Source organism: Alligator sinensis, unplaced genomic scaffold, assembly GCF_000455745.1.
Source record: "Alligator sinensis unplaced genomic scaffold, ASM45574v1 scaffold249_1, whole genome shotgun sequence".
Taxonomy (NCBI): Eukaryota; Metazoa; Chordata; order Crocodylia; family Alligatoridae; genus Alligator; species Alligator sinensis.
In genome coordinates, this window is record NW_005842593.1 from 480513 (window position 1) to 505105 (window position 24593).

Genomic DNA, 24593 nt, shown 5'->3' on the forward strand with positions numbered 1-24593 from the left:
CTTCGGTGAATTTGTCTAATCCTATTTGAAACCTAATTATATTATCAGCCTCTATAACCTCCTGTGGTAACGAATTCCACAAGTTAACTACCCACTGCATAAAAAAAATTTTCTCTTCATTTTAAACCTGTCCCCTGCTAATTTCAGTCATGCCACATAGTTCTAGTATCCTGGGACTTGGTGAATAGCCATTTCCTTTCACTTAATCCACACTTTTCATGATTTTACAGACCTCTTAACCTTTCTATCCTTAGCCTTCTCCTTTCCAAACTGAAGAATTGTAGCCTTCTTAATTTCTCCTGGTATGGCAGCTGCTCCATACGTCTGATTGTCTTAGTTGCCCTTCTCTGTACCTTTTCTAATGCTACTACATTCTTTCTAAGATGCAGAGACCACAACTGCACATAGTATTCAAGATGCTGATGCACTATGGATTTGTATAGTGGCATGATGATATTTTCCATTTTGTTTTCAGTTTCCTTCTTGATGATGCCTAACATTTTATTAACTTTTTGTCCATCATTACACACTGAGCTGATGCTTTTAGAGAACTAGTCAAGGTCTCCAAAGTCTCTTCTGATTTGTAACAGCTAGTTCAGAACCCAGCATTGTGTACGTATAATTGAAGTTATATTTCCCCATGTACGTTACCTTACACTTGTTGACACTGAAATTCGTCTGCCATTTTTTGACCACTCGCTCATCTTGATGAGCTCCAAACCTTGATCTCCAACCTACATCTCCTCTGGTGTAGTTTGAGGCCATTGCTCATGGTGCTGTCCCTTACAGCCACAAAGAAAAGACTGTCTTCATCCTCTTTATAATTGGCCTTCAAGTATTTGAAGACTATTATCAAATCCTTACTGTCTTCTCTTCTCTTGACTAAATATCCTCAGCTCTTTCGACCTCTCCTCAGTAGTTTTGCTTTTCACCATTTTTGTCACTTTGGCAACAGAAGCATGTAGTGAACCAGTAAGCAAGATGAGCTTTTGGTGGTTTGACATTCAGGAGCCCCCTTTCCATTATTTTTGCTGTTCAAAGAATTCCAATGACATTTTAAGCCTTCCAGTCCAGGGCCCATCTGGAATTAGCTGGGATATTGATGTCTCCTAGCTCAAAGCATCCTCCTTCCCACCACCCTCCTTCAGTAACTTTGAAACAGGCTGTTTAGCCGATGTCTTTAGACAGTTTCAGGAGTTGGGGGGATCTTATTTTTCTGTGTTAATAGCTGTCTGATTTCAGTGCCTCTTCCTGCCATAGTGGAAGGTGTGGAGGACAGGTAGCAGTCTCCTTTGTCACTCAGTTAATGATACTTTGGATTTTCAGTTGTGCAGCGCATCAAGAAACTCTTGGATCTCAAAAACAAGAAGAACTCAAAATCCAGGAAAAAGAGGAAGCAAAACACAAATGATGAAGGTAACAAGAAGCAGAATGGGAGACGAGCTAAGAGGGAAGGATTTGTGGACTTCAAGTAGTCTGGGTTACTTAATGCCTCTGAAAATCAGGCCACTTATTTAATGACCTTAAATGCGAGTTCAGAGACCTAATTGTAGGCACCCAGGTTTTAATATTTTAGCCTTAACATGCCAAAGAAATGTACCTGGATATAGCGGTATACTTGTGTCCTGGGCAAACATGGGGTAAACATGCACATGTGTAGCAGATATGTTGTTACATGTTGCCACATGAAGTTGGCTGTATGTGTGTGACATTGGGGAGGGTCTGTACACTGGATGTTGCGTTCAGCAAGCAAAATATGTGATACCTCTCACCTTTGAGTGGGCAGCACCTGAGGAACTGGAGGTGATTCAGGACCTCAAGTGCTGAACCTGGGAATGTAGCCCAGCTCCACCACACATTTCTAGCTTTTCTATAATACAACCTAGGCCAGAACTAAAAGGCATAAATAACTCATCATTTTGATAACAAATCTCATAACCCAACTTCCAGCTTGGTTACCTGGTCTGTGGTTCAGTCATACCTGCATCACCTCAGGACCTCCCCAGTTTTCCTCTGTGCTGTGCACTGTAGTTGGGGGAACTGTGCACTTCAGACCCTTAAAGGAATGGAGGAAGGATGTAAACTAGGAATAAAGAAGTGGCATCAGAAGTGGCTTCAAAACATTCTAATTGTCTAAATAACATAGGTAATCTAATTATGTAGAAGAAAAGAGAAGTGGGAGAATAATTGTTATTACCTGTGGAAAGCATAGAAGTTAGCACGGATAGCAAATATATTGTAATGAGTCATTAAGGCAAGGATATTTGGCAGGAGGAAAGAGTTATCTCTTTTATTGGACCAGCTGCATGGTTGGGAGAGATTTTAGACAAGCTTTTGAACAGATCTGAAAAAGAAGCAGATGTAGCCGGAGCTAAATAATGAATAGAACAGTAGCCTGTGAAAAATCCCGTATGTAAATAAAAACCCAGTGTGCTAAAAGGAATGCAGAAGGTCAGTAAACAGAACAAAGAGACATTATCAGGATAAACTGAAAGACAGGAGAAATGCAATCAGGATAACCTGCAAGAGGAAAGAGGGTCCTGGAGGACAGAGAGATTAGCAGGTAGATTATAATTAGTCAAAAAGTCAATGTCTGTGTTTAATCCCTGGGTTTTGGTGTCCAGTAGAGTTATAAATTTTTGTTCTCCAGCCTGTCTTTTGAAGGTGTTTTGTAAATTTTCCTTGAGCACCATCACAGAGCACTGAGGTGCCCTGCTCCCAAAGAGGGGAAAACTGCTGGGGAGGAAGCCCTAGCAGGAAATAAGCCCAGCTGTGGGTTGCCGGGGCAACCAGGGAAGGTCAACTGACCAGAAGGGGCAGGGCCTGGCCCTTATAAACCCTAGGGGCTGGGGCTAGAGGCAGTTTCCTGCCAGTGGCCCAAGAGGAAGGAATTCTCTCGGGGAGAAGAGGGAGGCCTGACTACAGGAGCAGTGTTTTGACACTGATGAGGGAAGGGGTGTTCCCAGGTAGGCCAGACTGATGTTTTAGCTGGGCGGCTTTAATTTATGTTACAGCCCAGGGGCTTGTGTTTTGTTGTTGTTACAAGACCGGTGGTTTGGGTGAGGCTATTAGGGGTTGGAGGAGGCCTCATAGGGGACTCACTGCTGAGTGGGGACCCCAGTGCCAGTGAGGGCACAGTGTTTGGGGTGCATAGACCCCAGCCCTAGAGAAGGGCACTTGAGAATCCCCAGAGAGGGGGCATTATTAAGGAGCCCCAGTGTGGGCACGGTGAGCCCCAGAGAGGGGGCAGTCTTACTGAGAAGCCCAAGTTGGGCACGTTGAGTCCCAGATAGGGGGCAGCATTATTAAGGAGCCCCAGTGTGGGCACGGTGAGCCCCAGAGAGGGGGCAGTCTTACTGAGAAGCCCAAGTTGGGCACGTTGAGTCCCAGATAGGGGGCAGCATTATTAAGGAGCCCCAGTGTGGGCACGGTGAGCCCCAGAGAGGGGGCAGTCTTACTGAGAAGCCCAAGTTGGGCATTGAGTCCCAGATAGGGGGCAGCATTATTAAGGAGCCCCAGTGTGGGCACGGTGAGCCCCAGAGAGGGGGCAGTCTTACTGAGAAGCCCAAGTTGGGCACGTTGAGTCCCAGATAGGGGGCAGCATTATTAAGGAGCCCCAGTGTGGGCACGGTGAGCCCCAGAGAGGGGGCAGTCTTACTGAGAAGCCCAAGTTGGGCACGTTGAGTCCCAGATAGGGGGCAGCATTATTAAGGAGCCCCAGTGTGGGCACAGAGAGCCCCAGGAGAGGGCGTAGCATCACTGAGAAGGCCCCAGAGTGGGGGCAGCATTGTAGATAAGGCACCGGAGAAGAGGGCGCAGAGTGAGATAGGGCCGGGGAAAGCCCTAGCACTGGAGGGAGTTCATCTAAGGAAGGAAGGCCCAGAGAGAACAGGAAGGGGCCAGATAGTGATAGACCTTAGTCAACAACTATTCCATCGGCGAGGTGTGGACTGCAGTGTAGGGGAGGAAACGGAGCCGCAGATAGCGCCACCTGGCAGCGGGGCAGTACAAGGGAAGCCTCCCACTAATTAACACCAATTAATCAATTAACAACAAGGCATGGCAGGCGAGTAGGCAGGTGGTTGCCCCCAGGAACAGGTGTGCGGGCCACGTTTAGGTCGGCCCAGATCGTGTACCTGTCACAAGCACCTAGATTATAAGGTCAGAAAGGGAAAGGTTGTTCTGTGAAAAATGTTCTTCTACTGGTGATTGTATGTTTCTGTCCTTTATTCTTTTTCTGTTATTGTTCATTCTGGAATGTAATGGTTATTTATTTTCACCCGCATAGTTTCTATGAGAGCATTTAGTGCATTGGATGAGATATATCACATTTTGATAGACATACATGGGATCCATAGATTCTGATGGCTTTGCTGGGTGGGTGTTAATTGTGGTTGCAATGGACATATGTTGATAGGTTTGGCAATTAATATTTGACAAGGTAGCATTTCACTTGATGTCTTTTTGTCAGACAACCCTCCAATAATACCAGTTTATCTCTTCTGATGATAAGCTGGATGAGGTTTGGAGATTTTTTGGAAGCCTGGGGGTGGGAGGGTTGGGAATAGAATCGTATAAAAATAGGTCTGGAAAGGGCCTCTGGAGGTCTAGCTCAAGGAAGGATCATCCCTGTCCAGCCCATCCCATACCATCCATTCCTAAATCTAGACAATCAACATTGTCACACAACCACTAGGCATATTGCCCCAAACACCAAGAACACTCAAACTTGCCACAGGTAGAGCAGGGGGTAAGAGCTCTTAATATTCTGCCACTGCAAAGGTTGTTAAACCCACTCAAGATATTCAAGGAAGAAGACCATACTCTGCTACAGAGAAAGGCAAATCCCTCCCCACCCCTACCAGTCTGTACTAATCCGATCACAGGATAAACTTCCTTCTTCATCCCAGATATGGTGATCAGTCTGACCCTGAGCAGAGGAGCAAAGCCCTCTAAACAAGAGCCTCTGAGTTTTAGGCCCAGCAGGATCAGTGTCTCACACTAGTCACAATCCCAGTCCTTGCTTCAGCCAAATTCCAATGTTTCTGAGGAAGGCAAAAACGCCCCCATTAAGGTCCAATCAAGAAAAATGCAGAACATCCCCAGGTATGATCCTTTTGTAGTTGTTTGCTAATCCTTCTTACAGTTTCCAGTGGGTGATGACGTGACAGCCAGGGGTATGTGGTCAGTGGGGGGTTCTTTGTGTATTGTAGTGGATTATTGCAGGGTATTTGTGTGACATTCAAAGATGCAGTCAGTTTCTGTACTGGAGTGTCCTTGCTGGGAAACGTTAGTTTTTGTTGGTGAAGTAGGTGTCACAAGTATTCACCTTACAGCAGATGTAGTGATGTCTGAAAGCTTAAGTTCTAGATTAGTTTTCTTGGTGTGTTAGGGATGATTGCTGCTTTTGTGGATATAATTATGGCTGTATGTAGAGTTTTTGTATACACTGGTTTGTAGGATACCATGTCTGTAGTAGCTAGAAAGTTGATGTTAGGATAGAAGTGTTCCTGAGATAATTTAATCGGGGGGTGGGGGGTAGTTGTTAAACCAATGATGGAAGTCAGTACGTGAGTGCAGGTGTCCAATCCAGATGAAAATATGGTCCATATAATTCAGGTATAGTGCAGGTTTGGTGGTGCAGTTTTCTAAAAATTCCTCCTCCAGCTGGTTCATTAAGAGGTTGGCATATTGGGGAGCCATCTTTTTGCCTATAGCTGTGCTTATGGTATGAAGGAAGTGTCAGTTGTTGAGGTTAAAGTTGCTGGGGGTAAGGATGTTCTGGATTTTGTTGAGAAACTCTTGTGTCTTGTAGAATAGAAACAGACACTGCATTTGTTCTGAAACTAGTTAAGTCCGTGTTAGTCCCAGAACAGAAAAGTCTTGGAATTGGCATGTACACACATCTCCCTTCCAATCGAGGTTTAGTGAGCAAATGAATGCACTGCTGCTTTTCTACCAGTAACTGGGCAGTGAAAGCATACATCCCAGTCTGCTTCAAGCTATTCAAGTGTTTATAGGTTCCTGAGGATTCCCCAACACTGAGCAAAGCACCCACTGATTGTTTGTCCAGCTGGGAGTGGGTGGTGAAATTATTGTGGAAGGGACTTTGGTAGGATTCACTGCACAACTTGGCTATCCACCCTCAGCTACCACTGCCACTCACTATGAATAAAATCAATCCATTTATGGTCTGTGCCCTTCACTGTTGTGAGCTTGCACAACAGAATCGAGATTTCACAGAAAAGGTATCACTGGTGTGAAGTTAATATAGAAAGGCTTTGTTAGTGTTTCTGAGTTCAAGGGTGAACACTGGTGTGGGGTCCTCCCCAGGTTCTTTATAGTGGTTAGTATTAGAGAGTTGTCTCTCTCTTTTTTTAGTAGTTCTCTTTAGTAGTTAGTGTCAGAGAGTTGTCTGTTAGCCTCATTGATGTAGTTATGAAGGTTGAAGATGACCATAGCTCTTCCTTTTGTTTCCTGCTGTGATTACTGTTTTGTTGTTGGTTCTCAGTATGGCTTTTCTCTCTGAAGAAGAGAGGTCATGGGGCTGGTTTTTGTGGAGAGTTTCACTTGTAGCTTTCTTTCTAAAACAGTTGGTGTAGTAGTCCAATTTGTGGTTCTTTTCAGTGGAGCTGTCCAGTCAGATTTTTTTTTTTTTTGTTCATCTTGTCTGTTGCTCTTGCAGGAAGATGATCAGAGGTGGTTTTGTGCTGGCTGTGGAAAGATTATTTCAGGCAAAGGCAGTGGAAGAATTCTTCCAGTTCTCTACATGTTACCATATTTACTCGAATCTAAGATAATCTTGAATTCAAGACAACCCTCAATAATTAGATTCTATACATGGAAAATGTATAAATGTGTAATAATTTTCCATGTATAGAATCACATTATTGGAGGGTTGTGTTTAGTTCAACCGTATCACCACTGCAGATGGGCAAGCAGTGTGGAAGCATGGGGAGGTCAAGCAGCTTTCCCCCTGCTTATGCCTATCCTCCTGTAACTTGGTTTCCCCCTTCCCCCTAGCCTCTGCTCCCTGCTTTTCCCCCTAGCCTCTGCTCCCCCCTCCTCCCTGCCTCTGTTCCCCCCACCCCAACACCTTACCCTTGCTCTACACTGGCAGGCTCTGTCCCCATTCTAGCCTGGGACATGGAGTATGGCCCCAGAGCAGCCCCCATAGCAGCCATGTGGACTGTGCATTGCTGCTATGGGGCAGGGTTCACTGCCACAGGCTGCAGCATACACAGAGCCTGCCACAGCAGAGCAAGGGTAAGGGGGAGGCATGAGTGACTGGTGCCTCCTGAATCTGGGGGGGCACCCGCAGAAGCCGCCAACAGTGGTGGCCCTGTCAGGGGAGATACCAGCCCTGCTGACAGCATCAGTGGCAGCTGTCAAGAGAGGTACCAGCCCCGTCAGGAGGGGCACATGCGCCCCCGTGCACCCCCTACTAGTTGCCTATGTGGGGAGGAAGAGAAGCTATGTGGGGGGTAGACTGGGGACTGCGGGAGGTAGAGATGGAGGGGGGAGAGGCTGCAGGGGTGAGATGGTGGTGTAAGGTGGGGAAGGACAGGCTGCAGCTAAAGTTGTGGCCCGGAGCCTGAGCCACAGCAGCCACTTGCCCCTTCTGTCCTCCTGCCCCCCTCCCCCACACACATCCTTGTACTTGATTCTAAGATGAGGGGCCTTTTCCCCCATTGTGAAAATACGGTAGTATCTTGTCAGGTTGTTTGCCTGGGCAGAAGTTTAGGCCTTTGCAGAGTTCAGATATTTCAGAGTGAGAGGTTAATTATGTTAATTAATGTTCTGGGTGGTACTCTGAATATTGTTATTCTCTATAAATGTCCAGGCCCTCTGAATCTTGCTAAATTCTGTGGCAATCAATTCCACAGTCAAATGATGAAATAATATTTTCTGCTATCAGTTTTGAATTTGTTCCCTTTGCATTTATTTGAGCATTCCCTTGTTTACATTTCCCCCCTTCTGTTAATTATTTTATGTAGTGAATAACACTGCACATTTTACGATTTGTAACATTTTAGTTTCCTGTTTATATGTGCAATATAGCTTAATTAATATTACCATTTACACTCTCAGGTAGGAGTGCATTAAGTAGTTTTAATTTAGAGAGAGGAATCCATTTCACAATGTATTTTCCCAGTCTATCTAATTCTTTCAAATTTATGCTAAACAATTTGGTTTGCCTACTAAGAAAGCATGATATGGGAGAGGGTGCCTCTCTGGGGCTTTTTTTCTGCATCTGTAAGGCTGTGTCACTCTCTACTATGCTTTGGCCTTGGTTGCCTTTTATTTAGTTCATAACCCAAAGGGTTTCAGGTGCTTTGGAAAAGCAAAAAATCTGAGACCAAAACCAGGTCACCTTAATTATTTGAGTTGAAAGGTTGCTATGGAAAACCAAATGGTCTGCCTGAAGAAGGGGGTTTGTACCCAAAAGCTTGCAAAGAAGAATGTTTCCAACTATTTTAGTTGGTCTAATAAAAGATATCAGATGTATTCAAAGAACCTTGTCTACCTATGTCCTTGGACCAACTCGGCTACAACCAACACCCCTGATTAAAACTCAGTATTTGAACTCTGCAGCAAGTTTTGGACATGGCAGAGCCAGATGGGGTAGATCTATACATAATTTTAAATTAGGGTCTGAGACAAAAAAATGGAACACAAAGCCAGTGGTTTGGGAACATTTTTTCCAGTAGTCAGTGTTGAGTCAGGTATGAATCTTTTTCTTTGGTGTGCTGAAGTAGCTGTATGCAGACAGACTGTCCTGTTTTCTTACTTTCCAAGCAAGCTAAGCCTAGCACAAATAAAGCAACCATTCTCTGTGAGGCCCTCAGATTTTTGTTAAAAATCTTAAATATCTAGGTTCTTTTGTGACAGTATTCCCCTATATCAAAGAGTCCATACAAGCCTGAGGTGTAAGCAGAGCTGCTTTTCCTCTGAGTTTCTTGGCTGGGTATTAATGTCTACAAGCCAGCTTCTGGTACAGCCTGCCCTACTTCTCTGCTTCTTTCTCTAGTTTTTCTATTTCAGTTCTCATACCAGGAATAATAACTCTAACCACTTTAGATATCTTCTTGCAGTAGGATAGTGCTGGATATTTCTTGCCTCGGTGATGGTATCTGGGCTGCTAGTATGTAATACTGAGGAATGTTTGGCATCTGAGAACACTGAACCCAGCTTTTCCCATTTTTTTGGATTCAGAATCCATGTGTTATAAATGATCTCCAGAGCAGTGTCCAGATAGGATGAGACGCAGGGTATCTCTACAATGAAAAACAAAGTAAAAAAGTGTGTTGTCAATTTAGCTTGGATAACACTGCCTAAATATTAACATAGGACTGGGAAGGACAGCCTAGATTCTAGAATAGAAAATTAGGGTTGGAAGGGGCCCCAGGAGGTCATCTAGTCTAACCCCCTGCTCAAAGCACAACTGTCCCCAACTAGATCATCCCACCCAAAGCTTTGTCTAGTCAGGTCTTAAAAACCTCCAAGGATGGATATTCCACCTCTTCTGTGGATAACCTGTTCCAGTGCTCTACTATCCTCCTAGTGAAAAAATTCTTCCTAATATCTAACCTAAACTTCCCTTACTGAAACTTGAGACTGTTGTTACTTGTTCTATTATCTGTCATCACAGAAAACAGCCTAGCTCCATCCTCTTTGGAACCACCCTTCAGGAAGTTGAAGGTTGCTGTTAATCCCTCCCTCAGTCTTTTCTTCTCCAGACTAAATAAACCCAGTTCCCTCAGTCTCTCGTCACAAGTCATGTGTCCAAGCCCCCTAACCATTTTCATTGCCCTTCACTGCACTGTCTCCAGTTTGCCCACATCCTTTCTGTAATGGGGGACCCAAAACTAGACACTACTTTAGATGAGGCCTCACCAGTGCTGAATAGAAGGGAAGAACCACTTCCCTTGATTCCCTGGCAGCGTTCTTACTAATGCAGCCCAATATGTCATCAGCCTTTTTCACTACAAGGGCACCCTGTTGGCTTATATTCCACTTATTGTCCACTGTGACCCCCAGGTCCTTTTCTGCAGAGTGCCTGCCCAGCCAGTCAGCCCCAGCCTGTACTAGTGCATGGGACTGTTCCATCTCAAGTGCAGGACTTTGCACATATCCTTATTGAACCTCATGAGATTTTTTTTTTGGGTCCAGTTCTCCAATTTGTCAAAGTCTCTCTGAATCCTATCCCTACCCTCCAGTATATCCACTGTACCCGCCAGCTTGCTGTTATATGTGAACTTTCTGAGGGTGCACTCCATCCCATCTTCCAGGTAATTGATGAAGATATTAAACAAAACCAGCCCCAGGACTGACTCCTGGTGCACTCCACTTGACACTGGCTGCCAACTAGACATTGAGCCATTGACTACTACCCTCTGAGCCCAGTGATCCAGTCAGTTTTCTATCCACCTTGCAGTCCATTCATCCAACCCATACTTCCTTAGCTTGCTTGCGAGAATATTGTGGGAGACTGTTTCAAAACAGAGAGGCTTAGGGAGCAGCGCAAGATGCACAGGTGAGAGCCTGTTGTGCCCCCGCACCCCACAGCCCCCCCAGTGACCCCCGACTGCTGCAGAGCCCCCCCACCAACTCCCAGCAGCAGCTGGATGTAAGCGGGGCTGTGTTGGGAGGGGACTAGCCCAGCTCAGCTGCAGGGAGGCGGCTGATTAGGAACCGGGGAGGGTCTCGCCCCACCCAGCCCCCCAGGGAGCCATGCGAACAGGCTGTGCAAACAGGCATGCTTGTCTGCCCGGCGCATGAGTTAGCATGGAGTTTGTGCAGAAGGGTGAGCGGGAGGGCCCGAGGCTCTGCCTGTGCACCCCCGCCTGAGGGAAGCCAGTCTCAGCTGTAGTCAGCCCACCAGCGGCATGTCATGGATGGGCATGCGCTGCACCCCGAGGGTCCCCTCCAATTCTGTGTCCGTCCCGTCCCCCCACCCCCCCGGCTCAGAGGCCTCCACCCAGATGGAGCGCAATGGTTCTGGCCTCCACACAGACGGAGCCTCTGGCTCTCAGCTGCGGGGGTTGCCTGTCGCTTTTTCAGGCTCTGGGGCCCAGGAGCATGGCCACCTCCCCTTGTGAAGTCTGCTCCCTACTGGGATCTCTGGCATGCCAGCTAGAGGAGCTCCAGGCTGCAGTCCAGAGACTGCCATCAGGGACTGTGAACAGGAGATAGACTACTACTGCCAGATCCTTCTCCCCCGGGAGACGAAGGGTAGACTACAGTCTCCCTCCAGGACAAGGGAGGACTCGGGAACCTCCCTTACTGTCCAGCCCAGGGGTTGGACCAAGGTGGTCAAGGGCCCCAAGGCCCACTGCACCAAGGCTCCTGCCCCCCTGGAGCTCAGCAACAGGTATGAAACTTGCAGGCCCAGCAGAGCCTGCTGGGTTGCCAGCTCCTACAGGCAACACGGGCTCTACTGTAGCTACTGCCCCCGCTCTCCCCAAGACAAAACGCAAAGTGTTTGTCATGGGAGACTCCATCGTGAGGGGACAATCTGCCTCTGCCGCCCTGACCCCTTAGCCCAGGAAGTCTGCTGCTTCCCTGGAGCCAGAATCCAAGACGTTGCGGAGAAGATCCCTAAACTCCTCCAGCCCCCTGACCACTAACCCATGCTCCTTATCCATGTGGGCACCAATGACACGGCTCGGAGCATTCCCAGCCAAGTCATGAGGTGCTACAGGGATTTGGGAGCAGGGCTAAAGGGTCTCGGGGTGCAGGTGGTGTTTTCTTCGATCCTCCCAGTCTCGGGCTATGGGCTGAGGAGGGAGAGGAGGATCCAGGTAGCAAACCAAAGACTGTGACAGTGGTGTCATCGGGAAGGCTTTGGCTTCTGTGACCACAGTCTGTTCTTTGGTGAGAGAGGCAGCCAGCTGCTGGGAAGGGACGGCCTCCACCTCTCTCCGCTGGGGAAGAGGCTCTTCTCAGCCAGACTGGCTGACCTGCTCCACTGGGCTTTAAACTAAGCCTGCCGGGGGATGGGGAGACTACAGGTCACAAAAACATTGGATGCAGGTGTCGCCATGGATGTAGTCTTTCTGGACTTCAGCAAGGCCTTTGACACTGTCTCCCACCCCATCCTCATTAAAAAACTAGGCGACTGTGGCATTGATGCCTACAGTCAGATGGATTGCAAATTGGCTGAAGGGTTGTACTCAGAGGGTGGTGGTGGATGGGTCATATTTGACCTGGGGGGAAGTGGGCAGCAGAGTCCCCCAGGGCTCGGTCCTTGGGCCCGTGCTGTTCAATTTCTTTATCAGCGATTTGGGTGACGGGGTGAAAAGCAACCTATTCAAATTTGCTGATGATACCAAAATTTGGGGTGAGGTGGGCATGCTAGTAGGGAGGGAAAGACTGCAGCGAGACCTGGATAAGTTGCAGGGGTAGGCTAACAAAAACAGGATGTGTTTCAATACGGACAAGTGCAGGGTGCTGCACTTGGGCAGTAGTAACGGGCAGCACACTTATAGGATGGGAAACTCCCTTCTTGAGAGCACGGAGGCAGAAAGGGATCTTGGAGTCATCATTGACTCCAAGATGAACATGGGCCGACAATGCGAGGTCGTGCATCCACAGGTGCATCTCAAGTAGGTCTAAGGAGGTGATCCTCCCCCTCTATGCAACACTGGTCAGGTCACAGCTGGAGTACTGTGTCCAGTACTAGGCACCCCACTTCGAGAGGGATGTGGACAACATTGAGAGGGTCCAGAGGAGAGCCACCTGCATGATCGGGGACAGCAGGGCAGACCCTACAGTTAGAGGCTACGGGACCTGAACCTGACCGGGAACCTCACAAGAGAAGGCTGAGGGGGGACCTGGTGACTGTCTATAAACTCACTAGGGGGGACCAGAAGGGTTTGGGGGAGACCTTGTTTCCCCTAGCGCCCCCCAGGATAACAAGGAATAACGGCCACAAGTTGCTGGAGAGTAGGGTTAGATTAGACATCCGTAAGAACTACTTCACAGTTAGGGTGGCTAGGATCTGGAAACAACTTCCAAGGGAAGTGGTGCTGGCTCCTACCCTGGGGGTCTTTAAGAAGTGGCTTTATACCTACCTGGCAGGGGTCATTTGAGCCCAGTTTTCCTCCTGCCCAGGCAGGGGGTCAGACTTGAAGATTTACAAGGACCCTTCCGACCCTATTTCTATGATTCTACTGCCACTGACGGCCTGCTGAGCAACCCATGCAAAGCCAGCAGGCCTAGGCACTTAAGGGAGCCCACCTCTGCCCCAGCCCTGGATCAATCTGTGGGCAAGGCAAGGGCCCCCAAGGGGACACTTACCTGCCTGTACACGAATGCCAGGAGCTTGGGGAATAAGCAGAAGGAACTTGTCCTCCTGCTTAACACAAATAATTATGACATCATAGGGATAACGGAGACCTGGTGGGACTCCACCCATGACTGGACCACGGGTATAGACGGTTATACCCTGTACAGGAGAGATCAAGTAGACAAAAGGGGAGGGGGTGTAACTCTCTATGTCAAGGAGAGCTACTCGTCCCTGCAAACCAATATTGGTGACCAGGGTGGACAACTGGAGACCCTCTGGGTTAAAATCCGTGGGAAATGCAGCACAGGGAACATAATGGTGGGAGTCTACTGCAGACTTCCCACCCAAAGTCAAGAGCTTGACCAGGAGTTTGCCAGGGAATTGGCTGAGGCCGCATGCTCCTGGTCCATGGATGTCATGGGAGACTTCAACTACCCAGACATCTCGTAGGAAGAGCGCTCGGCTAAATCCGGGCAGTCACAAAGCTTTCTCTCGTGCGTGGATGACCTCTATCTGACACAAGAAGTCTATGGGCCAACAGGAGGTGAAGCGCAGCTTGACCTGGTACTGGCAACTGGGGATGACCTAATCAGCCACCTAAAGATTGATAGGAAGCTGGGCGACAGCGACCATGAGCTGACCACCTTTACCATCTGCTGTAAAGCTGGCAAGTCAGACAGCAATACAGAAGTCCTTGACTTCAGGAAAGCTGACTTTGACAAGCTCAGGAGGCTTGTCAGTGAGGCCCTAGGGGATCATGTCCCTAAGGGGAAGGGAGTTCAGGAAGAGTGGTTGCTCCCCAAGGGAACAGCCCTCGATGCACAAGCTCAGGCTATTCTGTCTCGGAGGAAAGGCAGCAAAAAGGCACGGCAGCCCACTTGGCTCTCCAGGGAACTAGCGGACCTCCTGCATCTAAAAAGAAAGACCTCCAAAGGATGGAGGACGGGATCCACCTCCAAGGAGGAATATCCTGCACTGGTCCAGTCCTGCAGGGAGTGAACCAGGAAAGCCAAGGTTGTGACGGAACTGCAACTAGCTACAAGTATCGAGGACAATAAGTCCTTTTTCAGATATGTGGGGAGCCGGAGGAAAAACAAGGGCAACACTGAACCCCTGCTAAACCAGATGGGACAACTGACGCCCAGGAAAAAGCCAACCTATTAAATGGGTACTTTGCATCGGTCTTTCATAAGTCCCACAGGACACCCATGCCCATTACGGGACAGGGAGGCCCGGGTGAGGGAGTTTCCCTGCCCTCCATCAATGCTGACCTCATGAAGGTGTCCAGCCTCTCAAGGTGTACCTTCAAGTCAGCCAGCCCAGACAATCTACACCCCAGGGTACTCAAAGAGCTGGCTAGCATCATAGCCCAGCCCCTGGCATGGATCTTTGAGAACTCGTGGAGCTCTGGTGAAATGCCTGAAGACTGGAAGAAGGCCAATGTGGTGCCTATCTTCAAGAAAGGGTCGAGAGTGGATCCGGCAAACTACAGGCCCATCAGCCTGACCTCTATCCTGGGCAAGGTCTTGGAAAAGATTATCAAAGAGGCCATCCTTAACAGACAAGCTGACAGCAATATCCTGAGGGATACCCAGCATGGGTTTGTTGCGGGTAGGTCTTGCTTGACCAATCTCATTTCCTTCTATGACCAGGTGACCTATCACCTGAACAAGGGAGAGAAGATTGATGTCATATATCTTGACTTCAAAAAAGCCTTCGATCTGGTATCCCATGATCACCTCTTGGCGAAACTGGCCAAATGTGGCCTCGGGTCCACCACGATCCACTGGCTGGAGAATTGACTCCGTGGTCGGACCCAGAGGGTGGTGGTTCAATCTTCATGGTAGTTCAGTCACCCGGAAGTCAATCATCATGGTGCCCTGTGACCAGTGGGGTCCCTCAAGGCTCTGTCCTTGGACCTGTATTGTTCAACATGTTCATTAATGATGTGGACATTGGAATCAGAAGCGGACTGGCTAAGTTTGCCGACGATACCAAACTCTGGGGTGAATCATCCACACCTGAGGACAGGAAGGCAATCCAGGCTGACCTTGACAGGCTCAGGAGATGGGCAGATGAGAACCTGATAGTGTGTAACACTGAAAAATGCAAGGTTCTCCACCTTGGGAGAAAAAACCTGTAGCATCCTTATAGGCTTTGCAGCGTTACACTGGCTAGCACTACGAATGAAAAGGACTTGGTGGTCATCATTGACCACAAGATGAACATGAGCCTTCAATGTAATGGTGTGGCTAGTAAAGTGAGCAAAACGGTGGCTTGCATCCATAGATGCTTCTCAAGTAAATCCCGGGACGTTATTCTCCCCTTGTACTCGGCTTTGGTGAGGCCGCAGCTGGAATATTGTGTCCAATTCTGGGCTCCACATTTCAAAAAGGATGTGGAGAAGCTCGAGAGAGTCCAGAGAAGAGCCACGTGCATGATCATAGGTCAGGAAAACAGACCTTATGATGACAGGCTGAGAGCTATGGGGTCTTTAGCCTGGAAAAGCGCAGGCTCAGGGGTGATCTGATGGCCACCTATATGTTTATAAGGGGTGTTCACCAGGAACTGGGGGAACGTTTGTTCACCAGAGCACCCCAAGGGATGATGAGTTGGAATGGTTATAAACTCCTGCAAGACCGTTTCAGGCTGGACATAAGGAAGAATTTCTTTACTGTCCGAGCCCCCAAGGTCTGGAATAGCCTGCCATCGGCAATGGTCCAAGTACCCACATTGAATGCCTTCAAGAGAAATGTGGATGCTTATCTTGCTGGGATCCTATGACCCCAGCTAACTTCCTGCCCCTTGGGCAGGAGGCTGGACTCTCTGATCTTCTATAAAAAGCCTTGCTAAAGTCAAGGTATATCAGGTCCATTGCTCTCCCCACATCCACAGAACCAGTTATCTCATCATAAAAGGTAATCAGGTTGGTCATGCATGGCAAAGAGGATCTTTGAGTTCAGTCCCCTTTTGTTCCTAACAGTCATGCTATATGTCCTTTCATAAACTGAACTTCAAAGGAACTAGGTTTTTCCCCTCCCTGTCTTGTTGGAAGACTGCTCCAAAATTTCATAGCCAGTTTATTCCTGTTTGTTCTGGTACTAAGATTGCCTTTTAGCTTAACAGCTCCCTTTCTGGTGCCTTTCCTCCAATGTATGTATAAAGAGCAGTCATATCTCCTCTTAGCTTTCATTTTTCTAAGCTAAACAAGCCAAGCTATTTTAGTCTCTTATATGATAGACTCTCTGTTTCTCTGATCATCCTTTTCTGTATTTGTTCCAGTTAGAAAATGGGTGTCTACAACTGAACACTGTTCCAGATAAGGTCCCACCCTGCCTGTATGTTGGTACTCTGCTGTCTCTATATCTTTTGCCTGTGACACAGGCATATCTGACTGCACTAGCTATGGATTTAGAAACACCTTCCAAAAGGTTGTGTGTGCTGTTTCAAAGAGTTAGGTTCAGCTTAGTCTGTGCAAGACAGTATCTGTGAAGGGGCCATGATATCAGATATTTGCACACTCCTATAAATGTGCACATAATTGTTCAGATAAGCTTGTTTTCATTCAAAATTGAGTTAAACCAGTTGAACAAAGGCATGACAATGCATAACGGTGATACTGAGAGCCTCGAGAAGATGTAAGGGGCAGAGTCATAACTATGAGCCAGATCACAAAGCATTATAAGTTCCAAGGATCAGGCTTGTACTGATAATGCCTTTACACTGAGATGGGCACTCCTGCTTTAGGGACCAGGAGGATACAGCATTCTACCCTCTGCACTATAGGACGGCAGGTAAATTACTCAATGCATTATTGCAGCTGAAGGCCATCTTTTCTTAGTGTTCCAAGAACATTTGTGTAGAACTTGAGGTCTCTCTAGTTTGGGGTGTTGAGCACCTACCCGACTGCCTTTCTCAGCAAAATAGATGGAGTTTTGCATGTGAGAAGTTTTGCAAATGAAAAGTGCTCAAACTTTTCAGAGTTCTTGGAAAATTAATTTTGTTGTCAATATTTGTCCTCTTGGAGGTGTATGCAGGAGCTGTAGAACTGACTTGCATATGTTTCTCTCCCCATAGGTTTGCCCATTAGTACATATGCCAGATATTGCTGTCGGAAACTGCAGAAGGTGGCAGTCACTGGAGGCAAGAAGGTGAGACATTCGCTGTACATCAAATGTTGCCTTTCTCTAGCATCTTCTGTGTAAAAGCATTTGACAGACTCTAATGAGTCAGTGACTCATCCCCACAGCCCCTTGGAGATTCTCCCCCTTCATGGAAAGAAGGTTGAGATGTGTAAAGGTGAGGAGATTTTCTCAAGATCACACAGCTGAAGCAGTAGGCACTTTTGCCTTTGCTCTGGATGGCTTGCATATCTCATGTGAAGCTGGCAGGAGAGTTGGATTTCCTAAGAAATCCCTAGTCTCGTTTTTAAAATTCCTGGATTAGGGAGGGCTGAGAGACCAGCGACAGTTCCAGCTTTTTTGATGTTATAGCCAGAGCAGTCCCAATTTCTCTACTATCATGCTTTGTTTCACTGGCTAGAACAGGATGCCAGATTGACCTCTAGCAGCTCCCCATCCCAAAGAATTGGATGTCAGAGGACTGGGTTCTTGCCTCATTTCTGTAAATCTCTGTGGGACTTTTGTACTTAAGTACTCCGTGGAGAATAAAGGGCAGTAGGTAAAATATTGCAGGCAAACAAAAGCCAGGCCTTGACAACTCCCCATCTATTGGCAGGACAGGAAACTTACCTGATTTTTCTGTTAGGTTTTTCATAAAAGTTAGCCCAGGCTCTGCCTGAGACATTCTAGGAATCAGCAAGGGGCCTTTCCAGACTGTTCTCCTGCCCTTCCTGGAAGCTTCTTTTTTGTGCTATATATTATTGGCTCTGCTTTAGTATAGCCCACCACGTGCTGTTGATAATTGTATCATTGACACCAGCTACATTCATTTCTCATTTGCCACATGAGATTAAAAGTCAGCTTCTAGGGCAGGGGCAGGCAAAATACGGTCCGCAGGCCAGATTCAGCCCATCAGGCCATACTATCTGGCCCACGGGGCCCCTACCAGGGCAGATAAATATTAGAAAATTAATATTTATCTGCCCTTGGCTGTGTGTCAGAGATGACATGAGCCAGGGGCAGCAGGACCCAGGGGGAGCCTCTGGCAGAAGTAGGCAGACATAGCAAGTCCACCCAGCTCCCCCCCACCCCCAGTCCCAGCCAGAAGCCTCTGCCTAGCTGAGGCTTCTGGTGTCTTCTGGCCTGGGACTGTTCCTGCCTCCCTTTGCCAGAGGGAAGTTCAGATAAGAAGCAGGGGCAGGGTGGCAGGGGAGGACTATGGGTGATCCCACCAGCCCTCAGGGCCAGCCAGCCGGGCTGGCTCCTGCAGTCCCAGCACTGCAGCTGGGAACTGCATGGTGCTGGAGCTGCTGACCAGCTGGCAGGTGGGGACTGAAGTGGGGAAATGGCTGTGGCAGGCAAAGGAAGAGACAGTGAATGGGTGTGTGCAGCACAGCAATAGCCAGGCAGGGGTGTAGCGGTGCACCAAGGCCAGCAGTGGTGGGGCTGACGGCAAGGCAGCAGGAGCGTGGGGCCCAGGCTGGCAGAGGTCTATGGAACTGGGCTGTGCTGCACCAGGAGGGAGACGGGGGAACCAGTCTGGCTCCATAAACCCCTGCCAGTCCGGGCCCTGTGCTCCTGCCACCCCGCTCTGGGCCCCACTGGTGCTGGCCCTGATGCACTGGCTCAGGCCCTACACTCCTGCCCGGCAGTTTCTGCCCCCTGTGTGCCTGCTCCCTGCCCCTTCCCCCCCACCTGCTGCAGCCATTTCCCCAATTCCCCTGCCTGCCAGCTGGCTGGCATCTCCGGCACCATGCAGTTCCCAGCACCATGCAGTTCCCAGTGAGCAGTAGGGCAGAGGGATGGGGAAGCAGCAGAAGGGCAGCAGTGGCAGACGAAGGGAAGTGGCGGTGAGCGGGAGCATGGGGCCGTGACAGTGTCCCAAGACCAGGAGCAGCAGAAGCGTGGCACCCGGGCTTAGAGGAGTGCTGGCAGGGGCTCTGCCTGCCACAGCAGGGGACAAGCTGTGTGCAAACCCCGCCATCCAAGCCACAACCCTTCCCAGTCACCCTCCCCCCACGCACAGCTCCCCACAAAACCCACTCGCACCCACACCCCCCATGCCTATCCACTCTCCCCACAAATCCCACACACACACACACCCCCACACACTCTCCCACACCCAACACACCCACAAACCTATACCCATCCACCCACCCACAATATACAAGAGTTAGACTTCATTTTAAGCTATGATACTATCACCTCTATATACACTACATGCACTCCTGTAAATCAGGACAGACATATGTTTTGAAATGAAATGAATGAATTTGTAGTACATGTTTGATGGGGGTTTTTTGGGGGGGGTTTTAAGAATATAATTTGATATTTTTCTGGTTCTGAGATGGCAAACCCTGTTGCTGAAAGGAGTGCTTCCAGGGGGCAAGGGAAGGGACTTCTGGTGGCAAAGGTCAGGGTTTAGGGGTGGAACTTCTGGCATTCCAAGATGGCAGCCGGAGGGGGCAGGGCACCTATCAAGGGGCAGGACTTCCTATGCGGCCCTCGATCGCTTGCCAAAACTCTGTAAGTGGCCCTCCACCCAAAATAATTGCCTGCCCGTGGTTTAAAAGGTTAATTTTGGCAACAAATAATGGGAAAAATGTTTGGGGGGGAAAATAGCCAGTATAACATATGCATGTGCTCTGCTGGCCCAGCAGCAGCTTACTGATGAACTGTACCCAGAGCTAGGCTCATACCTGCCACTCCTGCACCAAGAAAATGGAGCCACATCAGAGGCCCAGGGAAAACTGGAATATTTACTAAATGGTGCAGCAGGGATCACAAGCCCCTGTTACTGTGAGGACTGTCCACCTCAGGAGGGTCAGATTAGAGAGCTGCTTATCCCAGGAAGGGCCATCCCCAAATCAAGGGCTGAAATCGAAACCACACAGCTGTGACTGCCCGCAGCTGTCCTCAATACCCAAAGAGAGTATAAGATAAAAGGGAGAGAGAAGAATGACAGCCCTCCACGGGGGATTGGGGACGATGGAGCTTCCGGATGCCGGAGACCCAAAGAGGCTATGAAAAAAACGGAGTCGAAAGATCCCAAGGCCAGAGACCATCATCAGGAAGGTAAATGAGTATTGAAGCTACTTACTGGAGCAGGAGATTGGCCAGCAATTGGCCAAGGCAGTAGCAGCAGCAGACTCTGTGGGAGCAGCAGCCAGCGGGGAGGGAGCAAATTCCAGGTCCCAACACACAGTGGAAGCTGCAGGGCAGGCGTGGGGATCTGAGTCAGTGTCTCAGTCGACTCAGCAAGAGCTGTGCCGCCAGTACGGGGAGGGAGCGGATTCCATGTCCCAGCAGGCTCATCAGGTGCGATGTGGCCGGCGCGGAGATCCGGGACAGTGTCCCAGCTGGCTCAGCAGGAGCAACACCACCAGGGGGAGAGAAAGAGGGGGACGAGCCATAAACCCCGATGATCCAACAGAAGCTGCACCACTGGCATGCGGAATGGAAACTCTCTGCCAGAGAGAGCTGAAGACACTGCAGCATTAGTGGTGGCTGCAGGGTGGTAACAAGGAGCCAGACCCGCAAGAAAGGGATAAGAAGTACCTGTAGGCAATAAAAGGGTAAGAAACCCCTGGAGAAAAGGGGAGAAGTCATCCCCACAGGGTGGAGATACTTGGGGACCTGTAATAGTCAAGAGGGAAAAGCAGCGAGGCATTGTGGCAGGTACAGTTTTTCCACTTCATATTTTCTGGACTGGCAAGACTATCACTTCTGGGTTTTTTTGCACCCAGTAAAATGGTTTCATGTTTTTAAAGGATAACTTATTTACTTCAAACTTCCCATCAAAGCCGTGGCAGATGAGTCAGACCAGGAGAGTCCCTAGTGTAGACACTGAACCCAGTAACAAATGTAAAGGTCAAAATGTGGCAACAGAACCAGAGAGTGAAAATAGATGACAGTCTCTGGAACTCTTCCACTTGCAGAAAGCAACGTTCTTGCTCTATTGCCTCCTGTCATACTCCCACACCTGATCTTTGCATATGAAGCTTCCATAATGGGATTCTGTTGCAGCAAGGCTTTCAATTCAGATGATAACCTGTGCTTCCCTGAGGGCTGCTCATGATCCATATCTCCATGTATAACTAATCTTCCATGGGTCCAATATCAAAATGCAATTTCACTGATGTTTTTTCTGTCTTCAGGGCCTCCAAAAACCAACAATAGAGGAAATAACACATGCCAGAAATACTATTGTGACACCTTCACTCTTTGGCAGCTCCCTGGAAGAAATCATGTTACGGCAGAAGGAGATATATCCAGGTAACAAGCTGCCCTGGATACAAACACAGCTATCTCAGCAAGTCCTGGCGCTGGGTGGAGAACAGACTGAAGGAATATTCAGGTGAGTTTTATGGACTCAGCACAACTCTGGCTCTGTCCAGGTTACAGACTGACCCAATAACCTGACAGTATCCAGAGCTAACCACTCCACATAGTGCTCTGAATCAACATAAGGTACGTAGGGTCACGCTCTAATTCATGGCACTTTACCCAAAGTGCTGTAAGTTAGAGAACCCCCCCCACTCTCTCTGACCCAACAGACATTCACCTGTTGGGTCGGAGGGGCTTGAGTCTGCCTGCACCAGCCCTGGAGGCTGCTGAACTACCCCTCTCCCCAGCACCACATCCCCCCCAACTCCAGCAGTGGACAAGGTGAGCTGGTAGCTAGATGCTGTCTCTGTCAAGAGGCTCAGGCAGGGGGTTAGGGGTGGAGAAAGGGAGACCCCCCTCTCCCCAGCTTGAACCCCTAGCTTTACCTTGTGGGCACCCCTAGCTATCCTGGCTGGAGTATTATGGGGAATCAGCCTGGGCCCACAGGGTACCCAGAATCTGTTCCAACACCCCTCCCCTTTTTCCCCCAGCTTTGACCACAGCAAAGCCCAGCCCGCAACTGCGTGCTGCCACTATCAAGCTGTCTGAGAGCTGAGAGTGAGGTGCGGGAAGGGAGTTCCCATCACATCATGGGCCCCCAGCTACCCTGGCTGGGAAGCTGGACTGGTAGTTGGGGGGTGCTATGAGGCAAGAGGGCTTTTTTCCACCTTGTGCCCTGCCTCACCCCTCCAGCTCCTGCCACGGCAAAGTCTAGCCAGCAGCTTTATGCTGCCCTCTCCTACTCTCCCTCCCTCCCCTCCTGAAAGCCCTGGGGATGGAGCTGGACTATTGGAGCTGGCAGGAGCACCAGCCGAGCCCCACAAAGGTGGAAAAAATGAACCCTCAGGGGAACATGAACACAAGTTCCCTAAGGCACTGTGCACTATAGTGTCTTCATCTAATAGCTGATTTATTGAGGGTTAATTTTTTGTGTGATTGGCCATTTTAAAAGAGTATGTGTTATGTCACAACCGTAGATTGCTTTCAGGGGCCAGATTATGCAAGAAAATGTAAGTTGTGAAGCGGCCATTAAATCACTTCTCCTTGAGTGCCTCTAGAATACACCTCATTGGGCATGCCTATATGTCACCCTACACCACTATATGATGCACTACAGTGACATAGCAATCATATGAGTCTACACATAACCGGCAGCTACTTCACCATAGCAGTATGATCCCCCATTTTAGCATACCGCTACAACAAAGTAGCAACAAAATCTAACCATGCGTCACATGCACAACGTAGTATGGGCGGTCACTGCACCCTGCCATAGTACTTCCGAAAGGAGTACTAAAGGAAGTACTAAACCAGGCCGCAGTAACAATGTATGTCACCATAGGGCAGGGGCGGGCAAAATACGGCCCATGGGCTGGATTCAGCCTGCCAGGCCATTCTATTCGGCCCGCAGGGCCCCTAAAAAAATTAAGATATTAATATTTATCTGCTCCTGGCTGCCTGTCAAAGATGACAGGAGCCAGGGGCAGCAGGACCTGGGGGGAGCCTCCGGCAGAACTAGGCAAACACAGCAAGTGCGGCCCAGCCCCCCTCAGCCCCAGCCCCAGCCAGAAGCCTCTGCCTAGCTGGGGCTTCTGGCCTGGAACTCTTCCCAGGGAGGCAGGGGAGGATTGTGGACAATCACACCAGTCCTCAGGGTCAGCCGGGCTGGCTCCTACAGTCCCAGCACCAGCTGGGAACCGCATCGACCAGCCAGCAGGTGGGGATTAGAACAGGGAAATGGCTGCAGCAGGCAGGGGAAGGGGCAGTGAAAAGGCACATTCAGTGCAGCAATAGCTGGGCAGAGGCACCAGGGCCAGCACCGGCGGGGCCCAGAATGAGGCGGCAGGAGCATGGGGCCCAGGCTGGCAGAGGTCTACGGAGCTGGGCTGTGCTGTACCAGGAGGGAGAGAAGGGAGCCAGCCTGGCCCCGGTGCACTGGCTCAGGCCCTGCACTCCTGCCCAGCTGTTGCTTTGCTTTGCACGCCCACTTGCTGTCCCTTCCCCCCGTCTGCTGCAGCCATTTTCCCCAATTCCCCCAGACACTGGCTGGCTGGCAGCTCCAGCACCATGCAGTTCCCAGCTGCAGTGCTGGGACTGCAGGAGCAGCTGGGACATGGTGCCAGGGCAGTGAACAGTAGGGCTGGGGGATGGGGAAGCAGCAGAAGGGCAGCAGTGGCAGATGAGGGGAAGGGGCAGCGAGCAGGAGCATGGGGCCGCACCAGTGCCCCAAGGGCAGGAGCGTAACACCCGGGCCTGGAGGAGCGTTGACGGGGGCTCTGCCTACTGCAGGGTGGGGCAGGCTGTGGACAAGCCCTCCCCCCACACACACAGCATCCCACAAAACCCACATCTGTCCACCCCTCCCCAGAAATCCCACACCCGCTCCCACACCCCATGCACCCACAATATACAAGAGTTAGACTTCATTTTGAGCTATGATGCCATCACCTCTATGTACACTACACACACTTACGTAAATCAGGATAAACTTATTTTTTTTAATGAATCTTGTAGTACATGTTTGATTTTTAGAATATAATTTGGTATTTTTCTGGTTCTGAGATGGCAGACCCCCTTGCTGAAAGGAGTACTTCCAGGGGGCAAGGGGAGGGACTTCTGTTGGCAAAAGTCAGGGTTTAGGGGTGGAACTTCCAGCATTCCAAGATGGCAACCAGGTGGGCAGGGCGTCTATCAAGGGGCAGGGCTATCCATGCAGCCCTTGATGGCTTGCCAAAACTGTAAGCGGCCCTCCACCCAAAATAATTGCCCGCCCCTGCCTTAGGGTAACGTGTAGA

General features: G+C 49.4%; 1 protein-coding gene across 6 annotated transcripts in view; it reads left to right on the forward strand.

The window, feature by feature from the left end:
* The window catches only part of LOC102385793 (rho GTPase-activating protein 39-like), a 167434-nt gene that overhangs the window by 110075 nt on the left and 32766 nt on the right, over positions 1–24593 (forward strand). For all 6 annotated transcript variants that reach the window (XR_003096089.1, XR_003096088.1, XR_003096086.1 and 3 more), the window contains 3 exons: positions 1327–1416; positions 17369–17442; positions 21570–21769. Coding sequence is in view for 1 of the 6 variants with exons in the window: in XM_025214663.1 (XP_025070448.1) it covers positions 1327–1416; positions 17369–17442; positions 21570–21769 (364 nt within the window). In the remaining 5 variants the exon portion in view is untranslated. The remainder of the gene's footprint in view (positions 1–1326; positions 1417–17368; positions 17443–21569; positions 21770–24593) is intronic.